Source organism: Aphelocoma coerulescens, chromosome 9 (genome assembly GCF_041296385.1).
Source record: "Aphelocoma coerulescens isolate FSJ_1873_10779 chromosome 9, UR_Acoe_1.0, whole genome shotgun sequence".
Classification (NCBI taxonomy): Eukaryota; Metazoa; Chordata; class Aves; order Passeriformes; family Corvidae; genus Aphelocoma; species Aphelocoma coerulescens.
In genome coordinates this window covers 10801528-10822358 of record NC_091023.1, presented here as the reverse complement: position 1 = coordinate 10822358, position 20831 = coordinate 10801528, and the positions used below count along the sequence as shown (strand labels likewise).

At 38.0% G+C, this 20831-nt stretch overlaps 1 protein-coding gene across 1 annotated transcript in view; it reads right to left on the bottom strand.

Moving 5' to 3' along the window:
* The window catches only part of COL4A3 (collagen type IV alpha 3 chain), a 56042-nt gene that overhangs the window by 20666 nt on the left and 14545 nt on the right, over positions 1–20831 (bottom strand). The window contains exons 4-29 of the mRNA XM_069024411.1: positions 19932–19976; positions 19416–19460; positions 19064–19126; positions 18306–18359; positions 17452–17478; positions 16774–16851; positions 15930–15992; positions 15406–15441; positions 15254–15295; positions 13790–13867; positions 12286–12348; positions 11971–12027; positions 10965–11009; positions 9504–9557; positions 9090–9131; positions 8303–8390; positions 7903–7938; positions 7402–7566; positions 7106–7198; positions 6275–6370; positions 5856–5926; positions 4480–4668; positions 3459–3627; positions 2486–2578; positions 1893–1997; positions 937–1034 (exon numbers count right to left, since the gene is read on the bottom strand). Of these exons, the coding sequence (XP_068880512.1) occupies positions 937–1034; positions 1893–1997; positions 2486–2578; positions 3459–3627; positions 4480–4668; positions 5856–5926; positions 6275–6370; positions 7106–7198; positions 7402–7566; positions 7903–7938; positions 8303–8390; positions 9090–9131; positions 9504–9557; positions 10965–11009; positions 11971–12027; positions 12286–12348; positions 13790–13867; positions 15254–15295; positions 15406–15441; positions 15930–15992; positions 16774–16851; positions 17452–17478; positions 18306–18359; positions 19064–19126; positions 19416–19460; positions 19932–19976 (1995 nt within the window). The remainder of the gene's footprint in view (positions 1–936; positions 1035–1892; positions 1998–2485; positions 2579–3458; positions 3628–4479; positions 4669–5855; positions 5927–6274; positions 6371–7105; positions 7199–7401; positions 7567–7902; positions 7939–8302; positions 8391–9089; positions 9132–9503; positions 9558–10964; positions 11010–11970; positions 12028–12285; positions 12349–13789; positions 13868–15253; positions 15296–15405; positions 15442–15929; positions 15993–16773; positions 16852–17451; positions 17479–18305; positions 18360–19063; positions 19127–19415; positions 19461–19931; positions 19977–20831) is intronic.

The window sequence follows — 20831 nt, the reverse complement described above, 5'->3', positions numbered from 1 at the left end:
TTGGGGCTTTTTTAAATCATTCTTCTGAACATTGTTTTCCATGAAGACTGGTTTTATCACAAATGTCCCAAGTGTATTCCCTGACTGGAAAGTTTGAATTAGTAGGTTTTTTTAGCTGACTGAACTGCTGGTTGTTTTGAGCAAATCAATACTTTCATAAAGCAGGTCAGTAGACCTGAACTTATACCAGTCACTAATGCTGTACTTGGACAGAGGCCACTTCACATCCAGATGTTCTGTGGCATCAAATCCAGATTAAATAGAAACAAACAGAATAAAAATAATAATTAAATAAACAGAAACGAAAATCCCAACCTCAACCCACTTCCTTTGTCATGTCAAAAACCACACAAAAGAATGACATATGGGCACACACAAAAAAATCCACACAAAAAAAGAAACGCCATGTTTTCAAATCATTTATGTGTTAATATTGTGTTCAAAATTGAATCCTAATTATGGAGTAGTCAAGAATCAGTAGATTAGCTTCTGCTAATCAGCAAGAGTAGCTGCAGTATTCCCTCCAACCTACTTTCTTCATGCTTCAATTCAACAGAGCACTTGCTTAAATGAAATACATACTCACTTGTCAATGACCTCCATTAAATATATGCTTAATTAGATTTCTGAATAGGCATCTTTTCAGCAGTTGTGGCCTTAATTTTTTTGCTGTAAGCAACGCAGTATCCTCCTTGTAGTCTGAAAGCTGAAGTAGGGAAACATGCCAAACACTTGGAGTTCTGAAATCTTGTATTTGGATCTAAAATTTTGGCTTGAGCCCCTTTTTATAGAAAGAATTTAATTTCATAGTTTGTGCATCACAAGTCAAGAAATAAAGGAATTCCTATAATCCTTACAATTTTTAATTTATTTGCTCAGTATCAAATTTAATGAACGGGACCTATGGAAAAGCCTGTGCTGTATTTCTAACCAAACCTTTTGTCCTGGTTGTCCTAGGTTTCCAGCTCGGCCTGGATCTCCAGTCTTTCCTTCACGACCTGGTGGCCCCCTGCCTCCTGCAAGTCCTTTATCTCCTGCAAAAGGAATTAAATGGCAGTACAGATGCTTTATTTTACAAAAGGGTATTTGTATGTGTGCAGTTATGAGCCTCTGACACTAATGCAGCTTGCATGAACTGAAGGGAGCATCTTGATTTCCGAGTTGATGTGACACACAGCATTTTGTTCCTTACATACTCACTCAAAAGTGACTGTAACACTACTTGTTAATTAACTGATTTGAAGCAAATCACCATTTTTTTTCAAGTGAAGCCATACTAATGTCAGTTCCCTATTGTTCTCTTTAACAAGCAGCTTGGTACAAGTTTTAGTACTGTAAAAAAGCTTTTTTGTTACCTCCTGTCCTTACAGGATTATGAGAATTTCCTAGTATTTCTAGTGTTCAAAGGGAATTATAACTTTGCATGAGGAATGTCCAAATTTACAGTATTGAAAGTGGTTTCTATTACCTGTACACTAGAGCAGGTATTGCACTGTACATAACCAAAACTAATTAAAAATAAAGTACTGACACTTATACAGCTCTGTCTCTGTAACACATATCCAGGTAAAGAGAATCCATCTGAATTAAGCACTCAGATGAGATAGCTGCACCTGTTTGGGCAGTATTACAGAAAGCACCAATGTCTTTTACAATATTTCCCTACTGTCAGCTTTGATACTTGATACTCTGAAATACTTCAAAATATTTCAAACTTGGAATTTCTAAGACTTAAGGCAGTAAATTACAAGACTGCTAAAAATACTTATCTGTCTGTTCATTGATTTATTTTTTTAACTTGCTAATTATTTTAAGGTGTACTTAAAAAAAAAGAGATTGTTTGTTTGTTTGTTTTGCTTTATTTTAAAAGAAGATCAAAAAGAGTATTTTACCTTTTGGACCTGGGTTTCCAGGAAACCCAAGTCCTGGAAAGCCTGTGTCACCTGTTGGTCCTGAATGTCCTGGATCACCTGGCTGACCTCTTGCTCCAACCCTACCTGTACAAACAAAATAAGTAAACTGTGAATTGTCTTTCCACAGAACATCAACTCGTAAGATTAGGTGTGTTAGAATTTATCATTATTAATAAGGACACAACTGTAGATTACATTACAATTTAGACACTATTTCTCCTTCACTGCTGGTTTTCGCAGTTAAAACGCTACTTCCATTCACAGTACCAAAGCATGGACGAGTCTGTGAGTTAAGTTTTTATGTAACCTGGCCAAATTCCAGACTCCTAGAAACAGCTACATGCAGACACGAATCTTCCATTTCTTGAGAGGTTAAAACCACACATTATAGGCATGAGGATTGAAACAGAAGCAACTATAAGAACAGAAGCTACCATAAAGCTGTCAAAAAACTTCCTGTGCTGTTCAGGACAGTTTTAAGGACTATTGTTCTGTAAAGATGCCTTACAGTTAACCTGACTGTTAACCAATCTCTGATTTTAACTGTTTTACTGATTTAGTGCAGTACTCACCAGGCACTCCTGGGGGTCCAGGTAAACCATGTGGTCCTTGAGGTCCCGGCAATGCAGGTAATGGAGTTGCCCTACTGGTCTCTCCTTTCAGACCTTTCAGCAAATACATAATAAAATATTACAAGGGCATATGATTTGGCAATGTGTAATCTCAAGCATTCAAAAATATTAGTGATCAATCTCCTTGGCTAAAAATGTAGTCTTCTACAGTTTCCATGTTTCTGAAACTCCAGCAGACTTTGAAAAGCCTTCACATCCTAGCTTCATTAAGTAAAATCATTTTATTGACACCTGCAGTCTTCCTCTCAGCTCTCCTGCAGTATAGTGAAGACCCAGAAAAGGAAGGAAAAATGATGCAACTGAGAAATGCTTAAATCTGCAACTCCATATCATAAAGACTCAATGGGCATTATTTTTAAGCAGCCCTGACTGTATCTGCCATTCAGGTGAGTTCTTCCAGATTATGCTTGCTTGCAAAGACCTACACTGTTACATTTCCAGCACTCAAAAATTATGATGCCCTTCATATTTAACCCTGCTGACTTAGTTTACACTAACGATGATGACTGGATGCATATGTGAATACCTTTTGTTTCCACAGTGAGGACAGTCAAGCACTGGAACACGTTGCCCAGAGACAGTGTGCTGTCTTTGGCCTTGGTGGTTTTCAAGGACCAACTGGATAATGCCTTGAATAACTTGGTCTGATTTCATAGATGTCCCTGTGCTGAGCTGAACTTCATCTCCCTCTTCATGCACAGAGTCCCTTCCAAGCTCAATTATCTTATGACCCTAAGACTTTTGCTATTGTCTTCAGAGGAACCAAAGCTGGGACAATGCTGTGGAAATTCCATGGCAAGGAGAGGTTTGCCATGTTTCATAAATTATGTCTTTGACTTCAATCTATCTCTGCAATTTTAATCAAGTACTCTTTAACATAGGTAAAACACAGTAAAATAGCTAAGTTACAAACCAGCTTCTCCAGGTAATCCAGGTGGTCCCGGTATTCCTTTAGAGCCTTTAAAACCTCTTACTCCTTGTGGTCCATACCCTGGCAGTCCAGGAAGCCCCATTTCTCCAGGAAGCCCAAGTCTACCAGGCAATCCAGGTAGTCCTCGATCTCCTTTTGATCCAGCCAATCCCTAATGATTACACGTGTATACCAAGCATTACTTGATTTCCACACCAGCTTTCTTAACAAAATACCCATTTCTCTGACTATAATTTTGTATTATTTCAATAACAGAGTAGCTCTGATAATTTAAGAGAAAAGTTTTCCTCTGGCTTACTTATAATTAAATGAATATAAATTTGAATATCAGTGGTTACGTAGAGAGGGCTATTCAGAGGAAACAGTACAACTAAATACAGTTGCCTGATTTTTTCCAATCCCTATGTTGTTGCACTGTACACTTTTCTTCTGTTTTAAAACACATTTGGCAAAAAACCTAACCCACCTCAGCTCTGATTCTCCTTGAATACTGTGAAGTCAGGCTTAGAGACAGCTGTATCTGAATCATGTTAACAGTTTCTCAGCCAACATAACACAACAATAATTGTTAGTTTTTGTTTCTGCTGAGCTCTGCTCTAATGATTCTAGTTTTATGATCAGTCCTCACCAAAGATTAACCCTTAGAAACTGAATTATTAAGCATTATAAGTAGTCAGGAAAATATTTTTTAAAAAGATCTTATCCATCATAGAAATCCAACATATGTTCCAGTATAAATATCCGAACTAACACCTCACTATCCTGCTGAGGTTTTTCAGCAATGTGTACCTACTGTGGCCTCATCTCTCTCTGGTATTACATCAGAGTATTTCCTCTCATTCTTTCATGCATATTGGTGGTTATAGTTGAGGACAGTATCCTCAGTCAGGTAGGGGATATCCAATTGAAATAACTACATAGATTAAACAGATTGTTGTAAAAGATAAAATACTGACTTAGGTTTCCATGACTTCGGTATTAATTGCAAACAGTGCATACCCACCTCTTCACCTTTAGAACCCTTGGATCCTTTAGAGCCAGGTCTTCCCAGAAATCCACTTGAACCTTTTCTTCCTTTGTCTCCCCTGACTCCTGGATCTCCTCGCTCACCTTTTGGCCCTTCTGGATGTACATATCCTGGCTCGCCTTTTGATCCTTTACTTCCTTGATCTCCTCTAAAACCTGGAGGTCCCTAGAATAGAATTATCAAAAGAATTTCAGTGCTAGATGTATGTCATCTGTTTTCAAGTTTTCTTTTTTTTTTTTAAATTAAGTACCTCAGAGGGGTTCTCCTTATTCTCACCTTTATTCTCTGTAATGGCACACTTTAATGAAACAGGGTTTTGGGTTTTTTTTTTCTCCTGCCTTTACATCTTTGGACATGACTACCATTTCATTTATGCTACTACAAGCAGGAGTAATGTAGCATAATTTAATGGGTAAAACCATGGCACAAAAAGGACTTTAAGACCTAGTTAGAGATTTCTCCTCCACATGGGAATATCTCTCCAGGGACACTCTAAGTGCCATAGCTCTGTTCATACTTAACTTCGCTATCCCTTTTCTCCCCCACAGGTTACAAAGCGGGTGTACTATCCCAAAACTAGTACAAGCTGAAAGCACACTGCACTCTAGTGACCTTGGGCTCATGAACTCTTAGGGATCTCCTGGCCAAGCCTGTTAGCAGACTCATTCTGCATCTGTACAGCAACCACCACAACAAATACTTGTGCATGATTTTTTTAATTGGACAGCACTGGCTGTACTTTCCCATAAAGAATTACTACTACAGGCACAAGTTAGAACAACCACATGGCATGTGTGTGGCAGCAGGTGGCAGCCTTCCCTCTTCATAACATTTCCCAGGAAGGACTGTCCTTTGCACCCCTGAAGAGTGTATTATGAGAAACAAGTTTCTCTGCACAGCTGGGGCTTTAGCAACTCCTGAGTATGCTGGAAACAAGAGAAGTAAGAAGTCTGACAAAGATCACAGCACACAAAAATCCATATATGCTTTACAGCCACTGCCATGATTATTGAATTACATAAAGGAACAAAAGGTTAACTACAGACTACCCATACCAGACAGAACAAGCAGTCTCAGCGCCATGAAATGAAATGCAGCATGGGTTAATCACACAGGTATTTACCTGCCTCACTGCCTGGGCCAGCTTGCTGCACTGAGCAACCAGGCTCATGTAGAGCTGTGTGAACCATACATAACATTCTCTGCCTTGCCTCCCATGCAGACACACTCATTACTACAGGAAAAAACCTGTTGAGATCACCCAGTATAACACTGCACATAACACTAACCATGAGGTTTCTCTGAAATAATTCTTGTGAGATCTGAATGTTAATCTGAAAAAACAGTCTTACTTGAGCCCCTGAAAACCCTGGTGTTCCTGGAGAACCTGGAGAACCTTTTGGACCTGTTGCTCCTTCTCTACCTGCAAAAGAAACAGTGTATTTTTTAAAGAAAAATGAAAACAAGGACATGGATTTTAACAAGTTCCAATAACTGCACCCAGAATTCATTGTTTCTGTTGTTACATTGACTACAGCATCATAGACTGAGCTGGCTTTAGGCTGCACCTAAGCCTATCAGCACTCTGAGCTCAGGTCCTTTAGGGCTTGTGCTCATGTCAGCAGAAGGAGCTGCACCAGGCTCTCACACTCACCATCACCTCAGGGCTAGTTCAAGGACTGCAGGCTGCACACATGCCCGCACCTGATTGTCATGCTAGAAGCAAAATCATTTGCACTCCTACTATCCTATTAGGAACAAGATAATTTACCAGGCATGCCATCCTGACCACGAGGTCCAGGAGAACCAGGAAGACCAGGTATTCCCGAAATATAGCTGCAATCAGTACACACACGACCATCATCACCTAGAATGAAAATAAATCATGAGTTGCTCCACAGCAAGTAATTTTCAAGCTTAACTAATGTGCTACTTAGTTTGTTATAGCTAACACCTTTTAGCCAGGAGTGGTAGAATCATGGCCTAATTTTGTTGGAAGATCACTTCCAACACAGTAAAAAACTACCTGTGGTCAGTCAATCAGAACTGACTACAGTTAATTGAAAGGACAGAAACATTTGGTTTAAACCTCTTGATTTTTTTCAAGTCAAATTTTAGCAAACAATTTGGATACAGTCAGTCTACTGATAAGCCAAATTCTCTCAAAAGAAGAAAGGGACATACGCTTCAAACTAACAGAGCTCCGTAACACTCAGGGTCATTCTAATGACAAGTAAAGGGCAAAGAGATTCAGCAGCTCCTGTGGGTGGAAGTTGCAGCTTCTTTCAGACACCAACTGTCAGCATGAACATAACAACAGGAGAGTACAGGCCCTACCAATCTGTAGGAACTGTTTGTTCTAGTGAAGGTCTACACCCTGCCATAGTTCTGTACAATTGGTGTACTGCACTGACACACGCAGCACTCTTTCAGTTGATGTAAGGGGAGGATGACATCTTGCTATTCCTAATGAATGTTCTTAAAACTCTGACTCAGCAAATGACTTGAGGTAAATTAAAAAAAAAAAAAAAATATAATGATGATCCATGAAGATTACTGGATTGTACCATCTACTTCTGAGTGACAGTTATTTGAAACCGACCTTTCATGCCAGTATCTCCTGGAGGTCCTGGAGGTCCTGTACACCCTGGCTCTCCAGGAAGTCCTGGTAGGCCAGTTCCAAATGTTACTCTACCTGTTAATGAAATGATCATGAAACCATTACATCAGCAGATTATTCACACAATTCCCCACTTGCTAGGAGAGAAAAAAGTTGCAGGGATGAGCTGGAGACAGTATTCTGATCCTTATGGGTCCCTTCCAACTTGAGATATTCAACAATTGATTTAAAAGAGAGAGCTACCTGGAAAAATCCGTAACACCTGCAACTAGAAGTACCTGGTTCTCCAGGAGGACCTGGTAATCCAATAGAACCAGGCCTGCCAGTAAGACCAGGCAGTCCTGGAGGGCCTACAATACACAAGCCAGTTTGTCCTTTCTCTCCTTTAGTTCCTTTTGGCCCAGGAAATCCTGGGGGACCTCTCAGACCAGGTCTTGACACACCTAACCAAAGGGGAAGAAATACAAAAACGGAGTTAAAGAAGAAATGGAATTCCAAAGCAAAGTAAGTACTCAATAGGATGAGTGACCGACAAACACACCAAGTTAATCCCACAAATCCTTTATCTTGAAATATATTAATCACAGTGAGAATCTACAGACACTTTAAAATGATCTTTAACCTAAGTATTAGACCCATCAAAGCTCTTGGGTGACAATTTTTTACCACTTAGAGATATTTTTAAAGTCATCTGAAATTGACATTTCACAAAGCTGATTCAGTGTAACAGACAGGAAGAACAATGTACTTTATTATTGGAACTAGATCACTGCACATACCTGGTCTACCGGCAGCTCCAGGAGGACCCTGTGGTCCTGCAAAAATCAAGATATTAAAAACTTGAGGTAAACCACTCTATACTCTGCAAAGTCACTATTCAATACCATTGAATACAAACTTTGATCTTTCGCATTTTAAGCTTAAAAGTTAAAATATGAACTTGGTTTTTCCTGAGTGGGCATCTACCACTCATACAACTGTTGTATACTGACAATTATTTTAAAGGGGAAATACTGCTATAAATCAAAGTCTCAGGCTACATTTCAAGTCAGCAATTATATGTGAGTTCAGGAAATATTCTGGTAAAGGCAGAAGAAGTTTGCTTAAAATGTAGTCTGCAATAGGCCATTTGAGTGGACTGTTCTTGCAACAAAATTGTAGTTTTGATGTCCCACTCACCAGGCATGCCATGTTGACCTTTTGGTCCTGGAGGTCCGGGGGGTCCTTCATCCCCTTTTTCACCAACCACATAATCATAATACTCCATCTCAAGAGAAAGATGGTGAGAAAAGAAAGATTTGCAAGAATGAAGAGAGAAGCACAGTACCTCACACTGAACATTTGATTAAAGAAGTGTTTTTATCTCATTCATAATTCTGATGTTCTGACACCACAAGACCTTACTAATTACAAGCAACCAGAAATGACATAATAATTGTTATTAGAAGCAGTGTTTTTTTAGTACTCTGTCAATATCACAAACACTTCAGCTTTTTACAAAGCTATTTCTTTTGAACAATTTAGGCTGAAGGTTTCCATTAGGTGCACATGAGGCCTTTAAGAAAGCCACTAGGGAAACAGCATGACTAGACAGGGAAATTGTACTCAGGAACTCTTGCTTTCTTTAAAAAGTCTTCTTAGGATTTTAAAATGAATGCCACCTGTTCTGGAAGTGATCAGAAATTGGTTTAAATATTAACTCCTTTGAACTTTTGTTAACTGTTCTTTGACAGTCGAATCTCCTGCCAAAATTGCTTCATCTGAGTGAGGTCTAACCAGGCACAGATCCTGTATCCAATTCTATATAAAGGAAGATATCCCCTGTGTGAGAATCCCAGCAATATCAGTACTTTGTGAAAGCCATGCTTGATTAGAGCATCACAGGACATCCATTATTGGCTCATGCAGACAGTTTGGATTATTCTAATGGTTTAGAAAAATGATATATGAAATAATTTACACTTACTCGACCACGAGCTCCAGGTGGACCAGTGTTTCCTTTCATGCCCTTCATCAGAGGACAGAGATAGGTTTGTTTATTAAAAACAATATATATAATGACATTTACTCACTGTTACTTTGGTACATTGCTCAAAACATTAAAGAAAAACTTCTGCTCCTGACCAGTTCTTCCTGTCTCTGTTCCTTATACAACCATTCAGCTGCATACACAAAAAATTAAGGAAGTCATCAGCAGACATAGACAGACACCAGTTCAAACACATGGTTTGTTTTAGCTGATCCATTCCCTATTCCATGATATCCTTATTTGTCATCTCTCAGGCCAAGTGAAACACAGTGATACATAAAATTATATAATAACCCCCAAACATACCTTATCCTCATCCTCAAAAGCAATAAAAAAACCATTGGACAATACCTTAGCTCCTTGCCTTCCAGCCAGTCCTGGCCTGCCCTGTTCCCCCTTTTGTCCCTGCAGGTGACAGTACACAATTTTATGAGGATTAAACTTGTAGCACTGACATCAGCAAGACCTAAAATGTAAAGCTTTAATCTTTCATGGTGATGGCAAAGTGAATGCAACTTGCTGAGGGGAAGAAACTGCCGTGAAAAACCCAGTTTGAGGTACAGCTCCATGCCTGTAAGAAAAGGGAAAAGCTGCAGGTGTCCCATCCAAACCTGCCTCTATTATGGCACACTCCAACAGTCCCAGGGGGGAGCTGCTCTGAATGGCACAAATGTAGAAGTCTCTGATTTGTTTCTCCCTCTGCAAACTATTTCTGAAGGGGAGAAACTGAACATGGTACGAGACTCTCACATTCAACACCCTCCCCCAGAACTCAAGTCAGTCTGCGGGATGGTGCTGCTCTCAAGAGGTGTCAGCAGCACCAGGAGGGAAAACAGTGCAGACTAAGGCTTTCTGCAAGTGAATACAGGCAAGGGAGAGGGACTTCTTGGAGACTCATGCAGTCGAATGCACTGCTAGTGAGTAAAGCTGAAATAGGAACAGAGCAATGACATGTCTTTGTCATGACAGAAAGTTTTCTTTCTGTTATTTGAGGCAGTAGAGCTTTGTGGTCTGTCATTCAGTGCTCTTTGTCAGACTGGAATGTGTTTAGACTGTCTGTGAAGGTCATTTTAGCATGACAAAGATGATGTTATAGTAAGATACATGTGCAATGGGCTATTCTGGCAGTAAGAACTTTGGTAAGATGTTTATAAGGTCACTGCTACTCTAATGATGTTGTTAAAGTAGAGGTGAAGTAAATAAAAGAACTGATATTTAACCCATTGGAAACACATTTGAACAACATCAGCTTTTATATTAGTACACAAATGAGACAATTTTATTTCTAAAATGGCATATTTTAAGAACTATATGTTGACAAAATGACAGTTTAATAGCTATCAGTCATCTTGTTTCAGGCCAAGACAGCCATGACCCTGGCAATAACTTTCCTTTGTAAAACAATGTCTGTGATTCTAGTGATTAAAAGCTAGTAATTTCTCTTCTCGATTTACATTAAAGGGAAGGTATAACTCTTTTGCAAAAATTTCAATGTGACTAACCAGAAAAAAACTCAGTAGAATTAATTTTGCTTAACTTGGAGTGTGTCTCAAACTCATTAGACAGCAAGCAACAGGTCCTTATTTGACATAGAAGCAATAGCATCTATGACCTGAGCCTCTGTCTCCTGCACATAAATCTACAGGAACATGGTATGTTCCAAGGCCAGCTGTGTTAAGGAAATGTTTCAGTGTATGCAAATCAACATTTTCAAACATATTCCACAATGAGAAAAAGCAGTGACAGGAAGATAGAATTGTCATAAACAGATGACTACTACTTAGAAAACATTTAGAAGGCTTCCTTCATTACCGGTAAGCCAGGTGGACCTGGGGCACCTTCTTTTCCAGGTTTCCCCTACAAAGGAAAAATGTAAAATAAAATAAAAAAACCCTAAAAGTGGGGATATTGCATTCAAAGAGCATAGCAATTCGATGCTGTGCACATAACTGTAAACTGTGTAAGCTGTAAAAAGCCATTAAGGTTATTTTAAAGTATTCATTAATTACAACTAGAATTCATAAAACTCTACAAAACAGGTAGTAAGATATTCCATTGACATTCCTCCTCCTTGTGGAGGATTACTTCTGCCAGACTTCACCAGTACAAAGTGCCAGGCAAGTGCAGAAAGCTTGGTGAAAAATTGGGTTCTTGCAGAAAACAAGACAAATGACAAAACATGCTTCTTCCTTCTGTTTTCACTTTTCCATCTACTGCCCTGCTTCAGATACCTTTGAAGTGCACTCCCTATTCCTTTTCATTAAGTAATTTCTCTTCAAGTTGAAGTGCATTTGAATAAAAGTAATAGCTTTCCATTAATTATCTTCCAAAAAAAGATATAATCAGGTAAATTGTATTTTAATATGTATGCTTTTTAAAATAAACATATTATTTTTTCATATACTATGCTGTTAATGGAATAACTCTTAGGCAACTTTTCTTCATGTCTCCACACAGCTGCTGGTTGAACATACTAATTTAAGTCTGCTGCCTCAAGTAAACCCAGTGTTTTCTCTTCTACTTATACCCTTGCATTATAAAGCTAGTACATGCCTAGCAGAGCACTTTTTTACTAAATTCAACAGAAGAGCCTTTATAGCAAAAAAAATGGAAGCGTACTGACAATCAACTGACCTTCACTCCAAGTACTCATTTAAGTCACTTGACTTCCAGCTCTTGTCTAGTTTACTACAGAAAGCTTCTGAATCTAAGCAAATTTGCTCCGAGTAGCAGTGAGGCAAAAACTGGACAGCAACACTAGTTCAAAACTGTTTTCCAGAAAGGACTAACACATGTGTATTCAACTATTTGCACATACCTGTGCTCCTGGTTCTCCTCGGTCACCCTTTTCACTCTGAGAATCACCAACTGGCCCCTGTAACAAAAGCACACTGAGGATACTCATATTTTGAAACTCACATTTTCTAAGTTAAACATACATTTTATAATTTTTCATCTTTAAAAAAAATACAGTTGGAATGCTATTAATAGGTATTTTATTCTATTCATTAGTTACATTCTTGTCATTAAAGGTTAAAATAATTAGTGTAAATACTGGGCTGTAAAGAGTAGCAGGTACTAGGTGATACTGCCTGAACATCTGGATTTAAGGGATTTACTTCTGGCCACTTACTGTAAACCCCATTGGCCCTGGGGGTCCTCTTGATCCTTTTTCTCCTTTTTCTCCTTTCAAGTCCTATTACACAGAAAAGAAGAGCTTACTGTGGTATCTTGGATTTTTCTATGCTTACCATGACAGTCTGGTTCGACAAAGAGGAAATCCATATGTCACCAGCAAGATTCTTTGAGAAGAGACAGTTCTACTCAAATGATTAAGAAACAGAAACCTTGTATCAATGCTCCTGCCTAAGTCTATGACGTTTGAAAAGGAAACTGTTTCTGCACATTTCAGAATAGAGCTAGGTCAAAACAACCTACCTGTGACTGCATGCAAAGGGACTGCAGTAAGTATCGCCACAAATGGCAACAAGAAACAAGCAAAAATCCCAAATAAACCTTAATTGCTTCACTGGAGCTAGAGTTACTTCCAAAACATAAATGCAGTGGCTACCTACACCATCCTTGTCTCTGTGGGTGCAAGATTACACTACTGTGTACACCATCGGGCCACATCCTAAGGTCACTGTAAAGCCGAATTTTACAGACTGTTTAATTATTACCTGGTTAGAGTCATGCTCCAAACTATTTATGTAAAGAGTTTTGAGAGGTTTCTAAGCCTTAATGCTCAATGTCTCTGAAAAATTGTCATTCTGTCATGATAAGCCACCACAGCTGTGGCTGGGAAGTGCTCCATGTGGCCTGTATTTGATTTAAACAGGGAGAGGTAGTGTGCCTAAAAGCTGAACCTTGCTTCTGTGATCTTTCTCTTCCCTCCTCAGTACAGTCTTGATGCAAAACTCACTTTTATTTTAGCACATAATGGAGAGAGACTTTGGATGACTCCATAGATTAGATGCAAATTACGTAAGAAAAACAGAAACAAGAACAGGTTAAAGACTTGTTCTGTTAATAAGTGAATACTTAAAATTATATCAACTCCTGCTATTTAATTTCTATATAAGGATACATTGCAAGAATTTTAATTCACAAAGTAATACTTAAAAAGAAAGCTGAATCACACTATTTGCTCCCATATTCATTGTCTTTCCAATACTTTCTGTCATTACTCATGTTTCAATAAAAACAATGAGAAAACAAACTACAAAATGTACATGAACATGTTGTAAACTTTTGTGAAACTCTGGATGCTCAGAGTCTGACATTCTCAGTGACAAGGCCCAGAGGTCAACTCAGCTGTGGCTCTGATCAGAACATCCATGTGGATTTGGTGAAGCAGCAGTGATTACATGTACTCAGAGATTCACGGCAGGTGGGGTACTGGTAGACAAGAAGCATTGCATTGGCATTGTGCAGATGTGCACGTGGGCACACAGGTCTCAGCCACACTGGCTCTACACAGACACTCTAAGAAAGTTTAGAATCTAATTAAACAAGTCTGAAAAATGTTAGAATGACTAAAAGGAAATGTTATCAGAGCAGTGAAGATGAAAACGTCCTCTCATAGTAAAACCTAGTCAGCTGGCTTATCTGAATGTGATGTTTAACAATTTTACTACCGTCATGTTGTCTGGTCCAGTTAACGTCACAATAACAGTTCCTGGGGGCCCAGGGGGTCCAGTTAACCCAGTGTCACCCTTGAAAGAAAAAAGAAAAATAGAGAAAATCACAAGCAGTGTGTTTTTGTTATTTCAAATTATTACTACTATACTTTTGATATAGTGAATATTCTTTTGTCATTACTCTCAGCCATGAATCCAGTTGACATTTCCCTTTGCTTGCTATTTATAGTCCAGTAAAAAAGACATATATTTAAGATTTAACCTTCCCCTAGCTGATCAATATAAAAATGTATATGCTATTTCTGTTAAAGTTTCTAGAAACAATTAAAATTTTTAATCCTATTTGTTTGTTAATAACTATTTAAACTATAAATCAAGTAAAAATATCTCCTTGATTACAATTTTTCTCTCTTTTTAATTATTTCAATCAGTAAATTACATAAACTATCTTTGGTGACATCCTCCAAACTGCAGCCTGGGTATTCCAAGGAGATCACAGAATCATGGTGCAAATGGACAAAACAAGCTTTCACGCGTCCTTCACTGACAACATTAGTGGTGAAGTGCACTTTTTCACTAAGGATCTTTCAGAACAGGGAAAGTTCTCAATGTGAATCTTTCCTGTGGAGCTCAGCGAAACAATATCCACAATTTCCAGTGATTTTAAGCCAGTGGAATGCTTTTGCATGAATTTGCAGCGTAACAGCAAAGAATGTGTCATACTCTTTTGTAAGGAAGCAAGATGTTCCATGGTCACCTGACCTACTGCGAATGAATAACCAGGTCCATACACAAATTTTTTTTCCAGGAAACTCCTAGCAATTCCTGGCAGCGATTACAACATTAAAAAAAATCACAGCTGAATCTGTGCAGGTCAATTAGCATAATTATGAGATGTCCTAATTTCTTGCAAGGATATTCAGATTGACTACATTGGTCCTGCAGCTGCAGGCTGGGGTGCTGAGAGACAATGTGGGCATTTGTAGTAATTCCTGTCAATTACATGGAATACAAAGTAAGAACATGAAAGAGAAGTTATCCAATTTTATTCAAAATCTGGGAGTTTTTCTAGCATCACAAGGGCTGACACTGCAAATACATTTTACAGAAGTTGTGAGACTACAGATGCTATATATTTACCAGTGTTTATCTGCTTAGATAAGCATTCAGGAGCACTACACAAATTACACATATTAATTTAATGCTATGTGTTAGTAAATATTAACTACTGGCTTCTCTTTGGTGTCCAATCTTCTGCCTAGAAGTTTGTATCATTGACTCTTACGTGAAAACATTTTGACCTTAAACATCACCATGTTTCCATTTTTCAACAAAAGACTGCCACATATATACTGAGAACATGCATTTCACACTACTTCCCCAAAATTTCACCACAGCATATCAGGAAATGCACAAAACAGAAACAAAACTTATAATGTTTAAAGCTTCTTATGAAATTACCTTTCTTCCTTTGGCTCCTATTACTTTCAGTCCCATAAGACCCTGAAAAAAATCCCCAATGTTATTTTTTTATTTTACAAACACCTACAACATGAGTTAATTTATGTTACACGTAACAGAAGTTTTCATTTTTATTACCAATCTGAGACTACCTTAGGTCCAGGAGGTCCTGGTTTCCCTGGCATGCCCTACAAAAAAGGAAAAAAAAAAAATCCTCAGGTAAAAAAATTACAATCTTCTGCTCTGATATAGGTGTTTTGAAGCACCCAACTTTCACAGAACTTATATCACATTTTTACTTTTTCTTCCACCTTTACAGCTGCAAGTCATTACCAGTGGCTGACAGACTGTTTACACAGTCTAGTTGCAAACATAGGCATCTCTCAATGTTATACATATTAGTATTTAAAGTGAATTAATGGGTAGTCATTTGAAAATTAAAATTTATGCCTACATGGACAAGGGATGCTTCTGAAAATGTAGAAATTATCATGCATAAAAATAACCAGAAGCAACTGAAAAAATATCAGATGTGTGCAGAAAAGCATAGTTTTTACATACACATGTGTCTAGACCTCAAATAAGTCTGGGAGAGTCAAGTACTTGTATCTGTGTAATTCCATAGGGTTCGGGGAAAATCAAAGGTCAAAGTAACAAGTGAGACATAAATTCATACTAAAGGTCCTGGAGGGCCCTGTGGTCCAAGTTCCCCAGGATATCCTTGAGCACCCTGGGCACCCTGCATATTGAAAAAGAAACAGGAATAAATCTCCTGGGAAGATTATGAGCAAAACACAACACTAAATTCAATGAACTGAATAAGAAACAGAGGAGCAGCTCTGCTTCTGAATTTCCTTTTCCTATGTCAGGAGAACACAGAAGTATAATTCTTCCTCATTGCTTCATCGTTTGGCATATGTTTTGAAACATGCGAAAACATCTGTTCTAAAACTAAACTACGCAAGTGAGGATGCAAGTCCCCTGAGAAATGTGAACTTATAATCCATGTGGTCCTACTAATGCCTCTAATAAGCCCTCAATCCTTCAAATATTCCGTGCAATAAATCCTATACTTCAAAGTTTAATTTTCAAAGAAATGGAAAATTAAACACTTTTATTTTCTTTTAAATTTAATGCTCTCTGTTTATTCCAATAGTCAGAAGAAATTTCAGCCTTGCCCTTCCCCTGTTAATGTTCATTCTTGAAATATGGACCATCCTGTGCTTTGTTAATACTCTAGAAGTTGAGCTGGTCTAACCTGTTCAGTCTTAACTTTGATGGGAATTTTAGGAGTTGGATTAGATGGCCTGCAACCTGACTGGCCTGAAAACTGACTGGTTTTGGTTTAGAAATCAGTGACATAATTGTAAAAAATACTGTATCTGTATTAAATAAATAATGACCTAAATTATGTAAAATGCAAAATAATTTATTACATACTCATGTTATATAGAATGTTTTTATACATGTTACTGTATATTTTTATACATATCTACCTCACCGTCTTAATTTTGAGTTACCTGGAGACCAGGCATTCCTGGTAATCCAGGATCACCTTTTTCACCATACTCTTGGCTATATCCTTCTGCAGGGCATCCCTGGACAATTAAATAAAAAGAAACATAAAAAGTTATGCTGTAAACTCTGTAGTGCAAGAAGTCCTCTAATACAGTTGGTAGGGAAATTAACATCAGAATTGCATAATGATAGAAATGGTCCACTATGGATAGTTCTAAGTTTTAAAAAGAGTTTATTAAACCAAATATACCTTGTGCAGGCCTTCCAGTTCTCTGTTAGGAGCAGTCTTCTTTTCAGATATACCTACATTACTCATGCACAGTCCTTGTCTTCAATTTATTTTTGTTACTTTTTATCCCTATAAAATACTCTCTAGAGCATCTGCAGATTTCCATAGGAATTCATAAACTGTTTGGGAGAGGAGCTTAGTTCTTTGTGTGCTTGAAAGTGTTAAATTCATTATATGCAGTAACAGTAGTTTGAGGGAAAAGAAATAATAGACCATTTTGCAACCTGAGGTGAATCCTGCTAGGACAATGGAAGCACCAAATTTTGTGGTTGCTTCCTCTGGAAGGCAAACCTTCTGTTTCCCATGAATGGAGAGGTTAGGAGCAACAAACACACACACAAATTGTTGATAACCAATAAACACTTTGTGTAATATGATGCAAATAACTGACCTTCTCTCCTTTGATACCAGCAATACCCTAGGAAGAAGAACAATCATATTGAAACAGAAGAGTAAAAGAGTGCTGAAATAACACATTCTAAATATTGTCTAAGCTTGGTGCTCTTCAGGTGATTTATTTTCATGAAAAAGGTGCATAGCCAGGTTCATGTTTACTGGGCCAGATTTCAACTTAAGAAGAAAGGGCATGTTGTTAAAAAATCGTCATTCTCAGAGGTAGAACTCTACAAGTGAAGGCAGAACAGCTTTGAAGCCTAATCTTAATAAATGAATAAATAAATAAAATCAGCAGAGCTTGTAAAGATCATATTTAGAAGTTATTAGATTTGAAGTCACTGAAAGTTGACAGACAGTATTCCTTTTCCATTTGTTTAAAAGTATCTCTTTCAAACACATCTCTACAGTGAAAAAAACCCAAATCCTAGGATTAAAGCAATGCACCCAGAGTGAGAAGTTCTGGGTTTAATTCCTGGTTCTTATTGACTTAATTAACCCATTATTTTCTCACAGATACTTAGGTACAAACTGAAACTACAATCTATTAAATATATCTTGGACACCTTTAGGGATGTAAGTGGCAAATTTTCATGAGTATCCAATGAGAGCTAACTCCAGTCAATGAATTTCATGCAGTCATTAACTAAGAAGTTGAGACCCTACATGCAGACAATAAAGCCTTACTTTTAACTTGGGTCTCTTTATCACACAGTTTTCATACTAATAAAATGGGCATATCTATATACCTCAAGTGTTGTCAGCATGAGCTAACATGAGGCTTTACACTCCTTCAGGGACTGGCTTTATGTGATGGGAATGCACACAATCGTGAATTTCGCAGACACTTACTGGAAGGCCTGGAGCACCTCTTCGACCTGGAGGACCTGGAAATCCTTGGTCACCCTGAAAGTAGTAACAGTGATTGTTAATGCAGATTATGGTTTATTATTTGGCCTGATTTTGGCAAATGTGATTACAGAAGACGTTTTTTATGCTATCACACTAAATGCACTGTGAGTGCATGACCACTGTATTTTGCTAGAAGAGGATCATCCCATTTTATGCAGCTTGACTTCTATCCTAGACTGCTCAGATTAGTTTACAGATTCACTAGAAATCTATGCTTTTCTGTAGTAGGCATTATTCTGACTCCCTCTTTCAGAATGCTCATAGAGCAAAGAAAACCTGGTAAATCTGTAACTTAACATTAAGCCTTTTCTTTTAATTACTTTTAGGATTTATGACTTGCCAACTGCAAGTGAAATAAAATTAATTAACTACCTCCTTTATAACCCATTTCAGCAAAAGGACATGTTGGACGAAACTAATTAGGTCTTTTGGATTTAATGAAAAAAGTATTATCTGTCAAAATACCCAACGTTATTATCTTTTAGCAAAGGCCATTGGCATGTATTATTTAAGTATTTATTTTGCACAAAAAGGTAGCACTTTTCCTTCCTCTGGTTCCATGATACAAGTTTTTCTAGCTGATAAAATCACAAAGCAAAACAAGTCAAAGTTGTATATTGGGCAAAATTTTGAACACTTTTTGGCCATTCCCAAGCACAGCCAAATGCACTCTCCAGAACACTCAGCTTGGTTTGTACCTTTGTGCCATTGCATCCTGGAACACCCGGGAGCCCAGGAGGACCAACAGTTCCTGGTTCACCCTAAAAGAAGCACGAAATTGACACAAGCTTTGTTTTTGCACATTCATATTGCCCTACAGAAACACTGAAAGAGTTTATGTTAGAGCAGTGTTTCACAAGACATATTACAATGTGTTCTTAAACCATTACAATGAGTAAGAATTGCTGATGCCAAGATTTTTATCACTAGGCCAATTGACAGAGACAATGCTGATGTTGAAACTAGAGTGAGCACATTGAGCTGAGGATAATTGTGCACTAAAGACTGTAGTAAGAGAGAAATGGTTAAATCAGTTTCATTTTTACTTACTGGAAGGCCTGGAGGACCTGAAAATCCGGGTATTCCTGGGACTCCCTAACGATATTAAACCAGAGAATAATATTATGAATATTAAACAAAAGCTCATCAGGCCATTTTTCTTTGATTACATTCATAACAAGAATTAATGCAAGTATGATTCTATTAAAAAAATCATTACTTCCTTGACTGTTATGATTGTAAACCAAGCATAATGGTTACAAACAGGTAAGACACACCAGTTTTGTCCACAGAAAAAACCCCAGACAATTCTTCATGGTATTCTAGTCTGACTTTTTCACTGCACACCCAAATATTAAATACATACAGCGATAACCTTGTACATAAGGTGTAGCAAAAAGGGCAAAAGTTCTAAAAATAAATAATGCTTGTGCATACACCATGCAATAAATTTTAACCATACGTTGAAATTATACATAATGCTTTGCTTTTATTTTCACAAATTATTGAACCAAGGTGGAAATTAGCAAGACGTTTAATATATATGTTTGTTTAAAACACACTTACTCGTATACCTTTGGGTCCAACTAAGCCTGTAAGCCCTGGAGAACCCTAGATCACAAATGGAAAGCAACATCTTTCAACTCATTTCAATTGATAAAAAGCTCATAAATGTCAACAGGACACTCAATATTTTCAATATCAATATGTGCACACAAAACCAGCTATACAAATAAATAAATGATTGGGCTATTACAGTCAATAAAGGAAACAAACATTTCATACAACTTGCCTGAATTGTGGTGTCTTGCCCTCCCTTTCAGTGTTTACAGCGGATTATCATAGAATCAAAGAATGGTTCAAGTTGGAAAGGACCTCAAAGATCCTCTAGTTCCAACCTCCCTGACACAGGCAGGGACCCATTCCACTAGAACAGGTTCCTCAAAGCCTCATCCAACTTGGCCTTGAACTTCCAGGGATGGGGAACCTGTTCAGTGTCTCGCCACCCTCTTACCCTCGTAGTGAAAAAAATATATATCTCATCATTGGTCAAAAAAATAACGTTGAGAATGCAGTTGCTATGGATTTGGTCAAACTGTGAGACCTGGATGTGCTTCCCTGTGAGGAAAAAGCTGGAAGGTGCCCAGATACGGGCGATGTCTGTGTAATGATCAGATGCATGAGATGTATGTACTCTCACCCACACTGTTGAGCATGGAAAGGAAGACCAGGAGCAAGCTGAAAGGGGGCTAAGCAGGATGGGAGAGCAAGGCTGAAAGAAGACAGCAAAGAATTCCCCAGTGACACTGCAACGTCTGGACAGAACCTGCTGGAATTCTTTCAAGACACATAGAGCCTAAGTGCTAGCATGAAAATTTTACCATTCCCAGAAAGGAAATGGAAAATGTGAAGAGCAGCATAGCTTCTAAAATCATGGGCCACATTCCATTTCAGATGCTGTAGAAG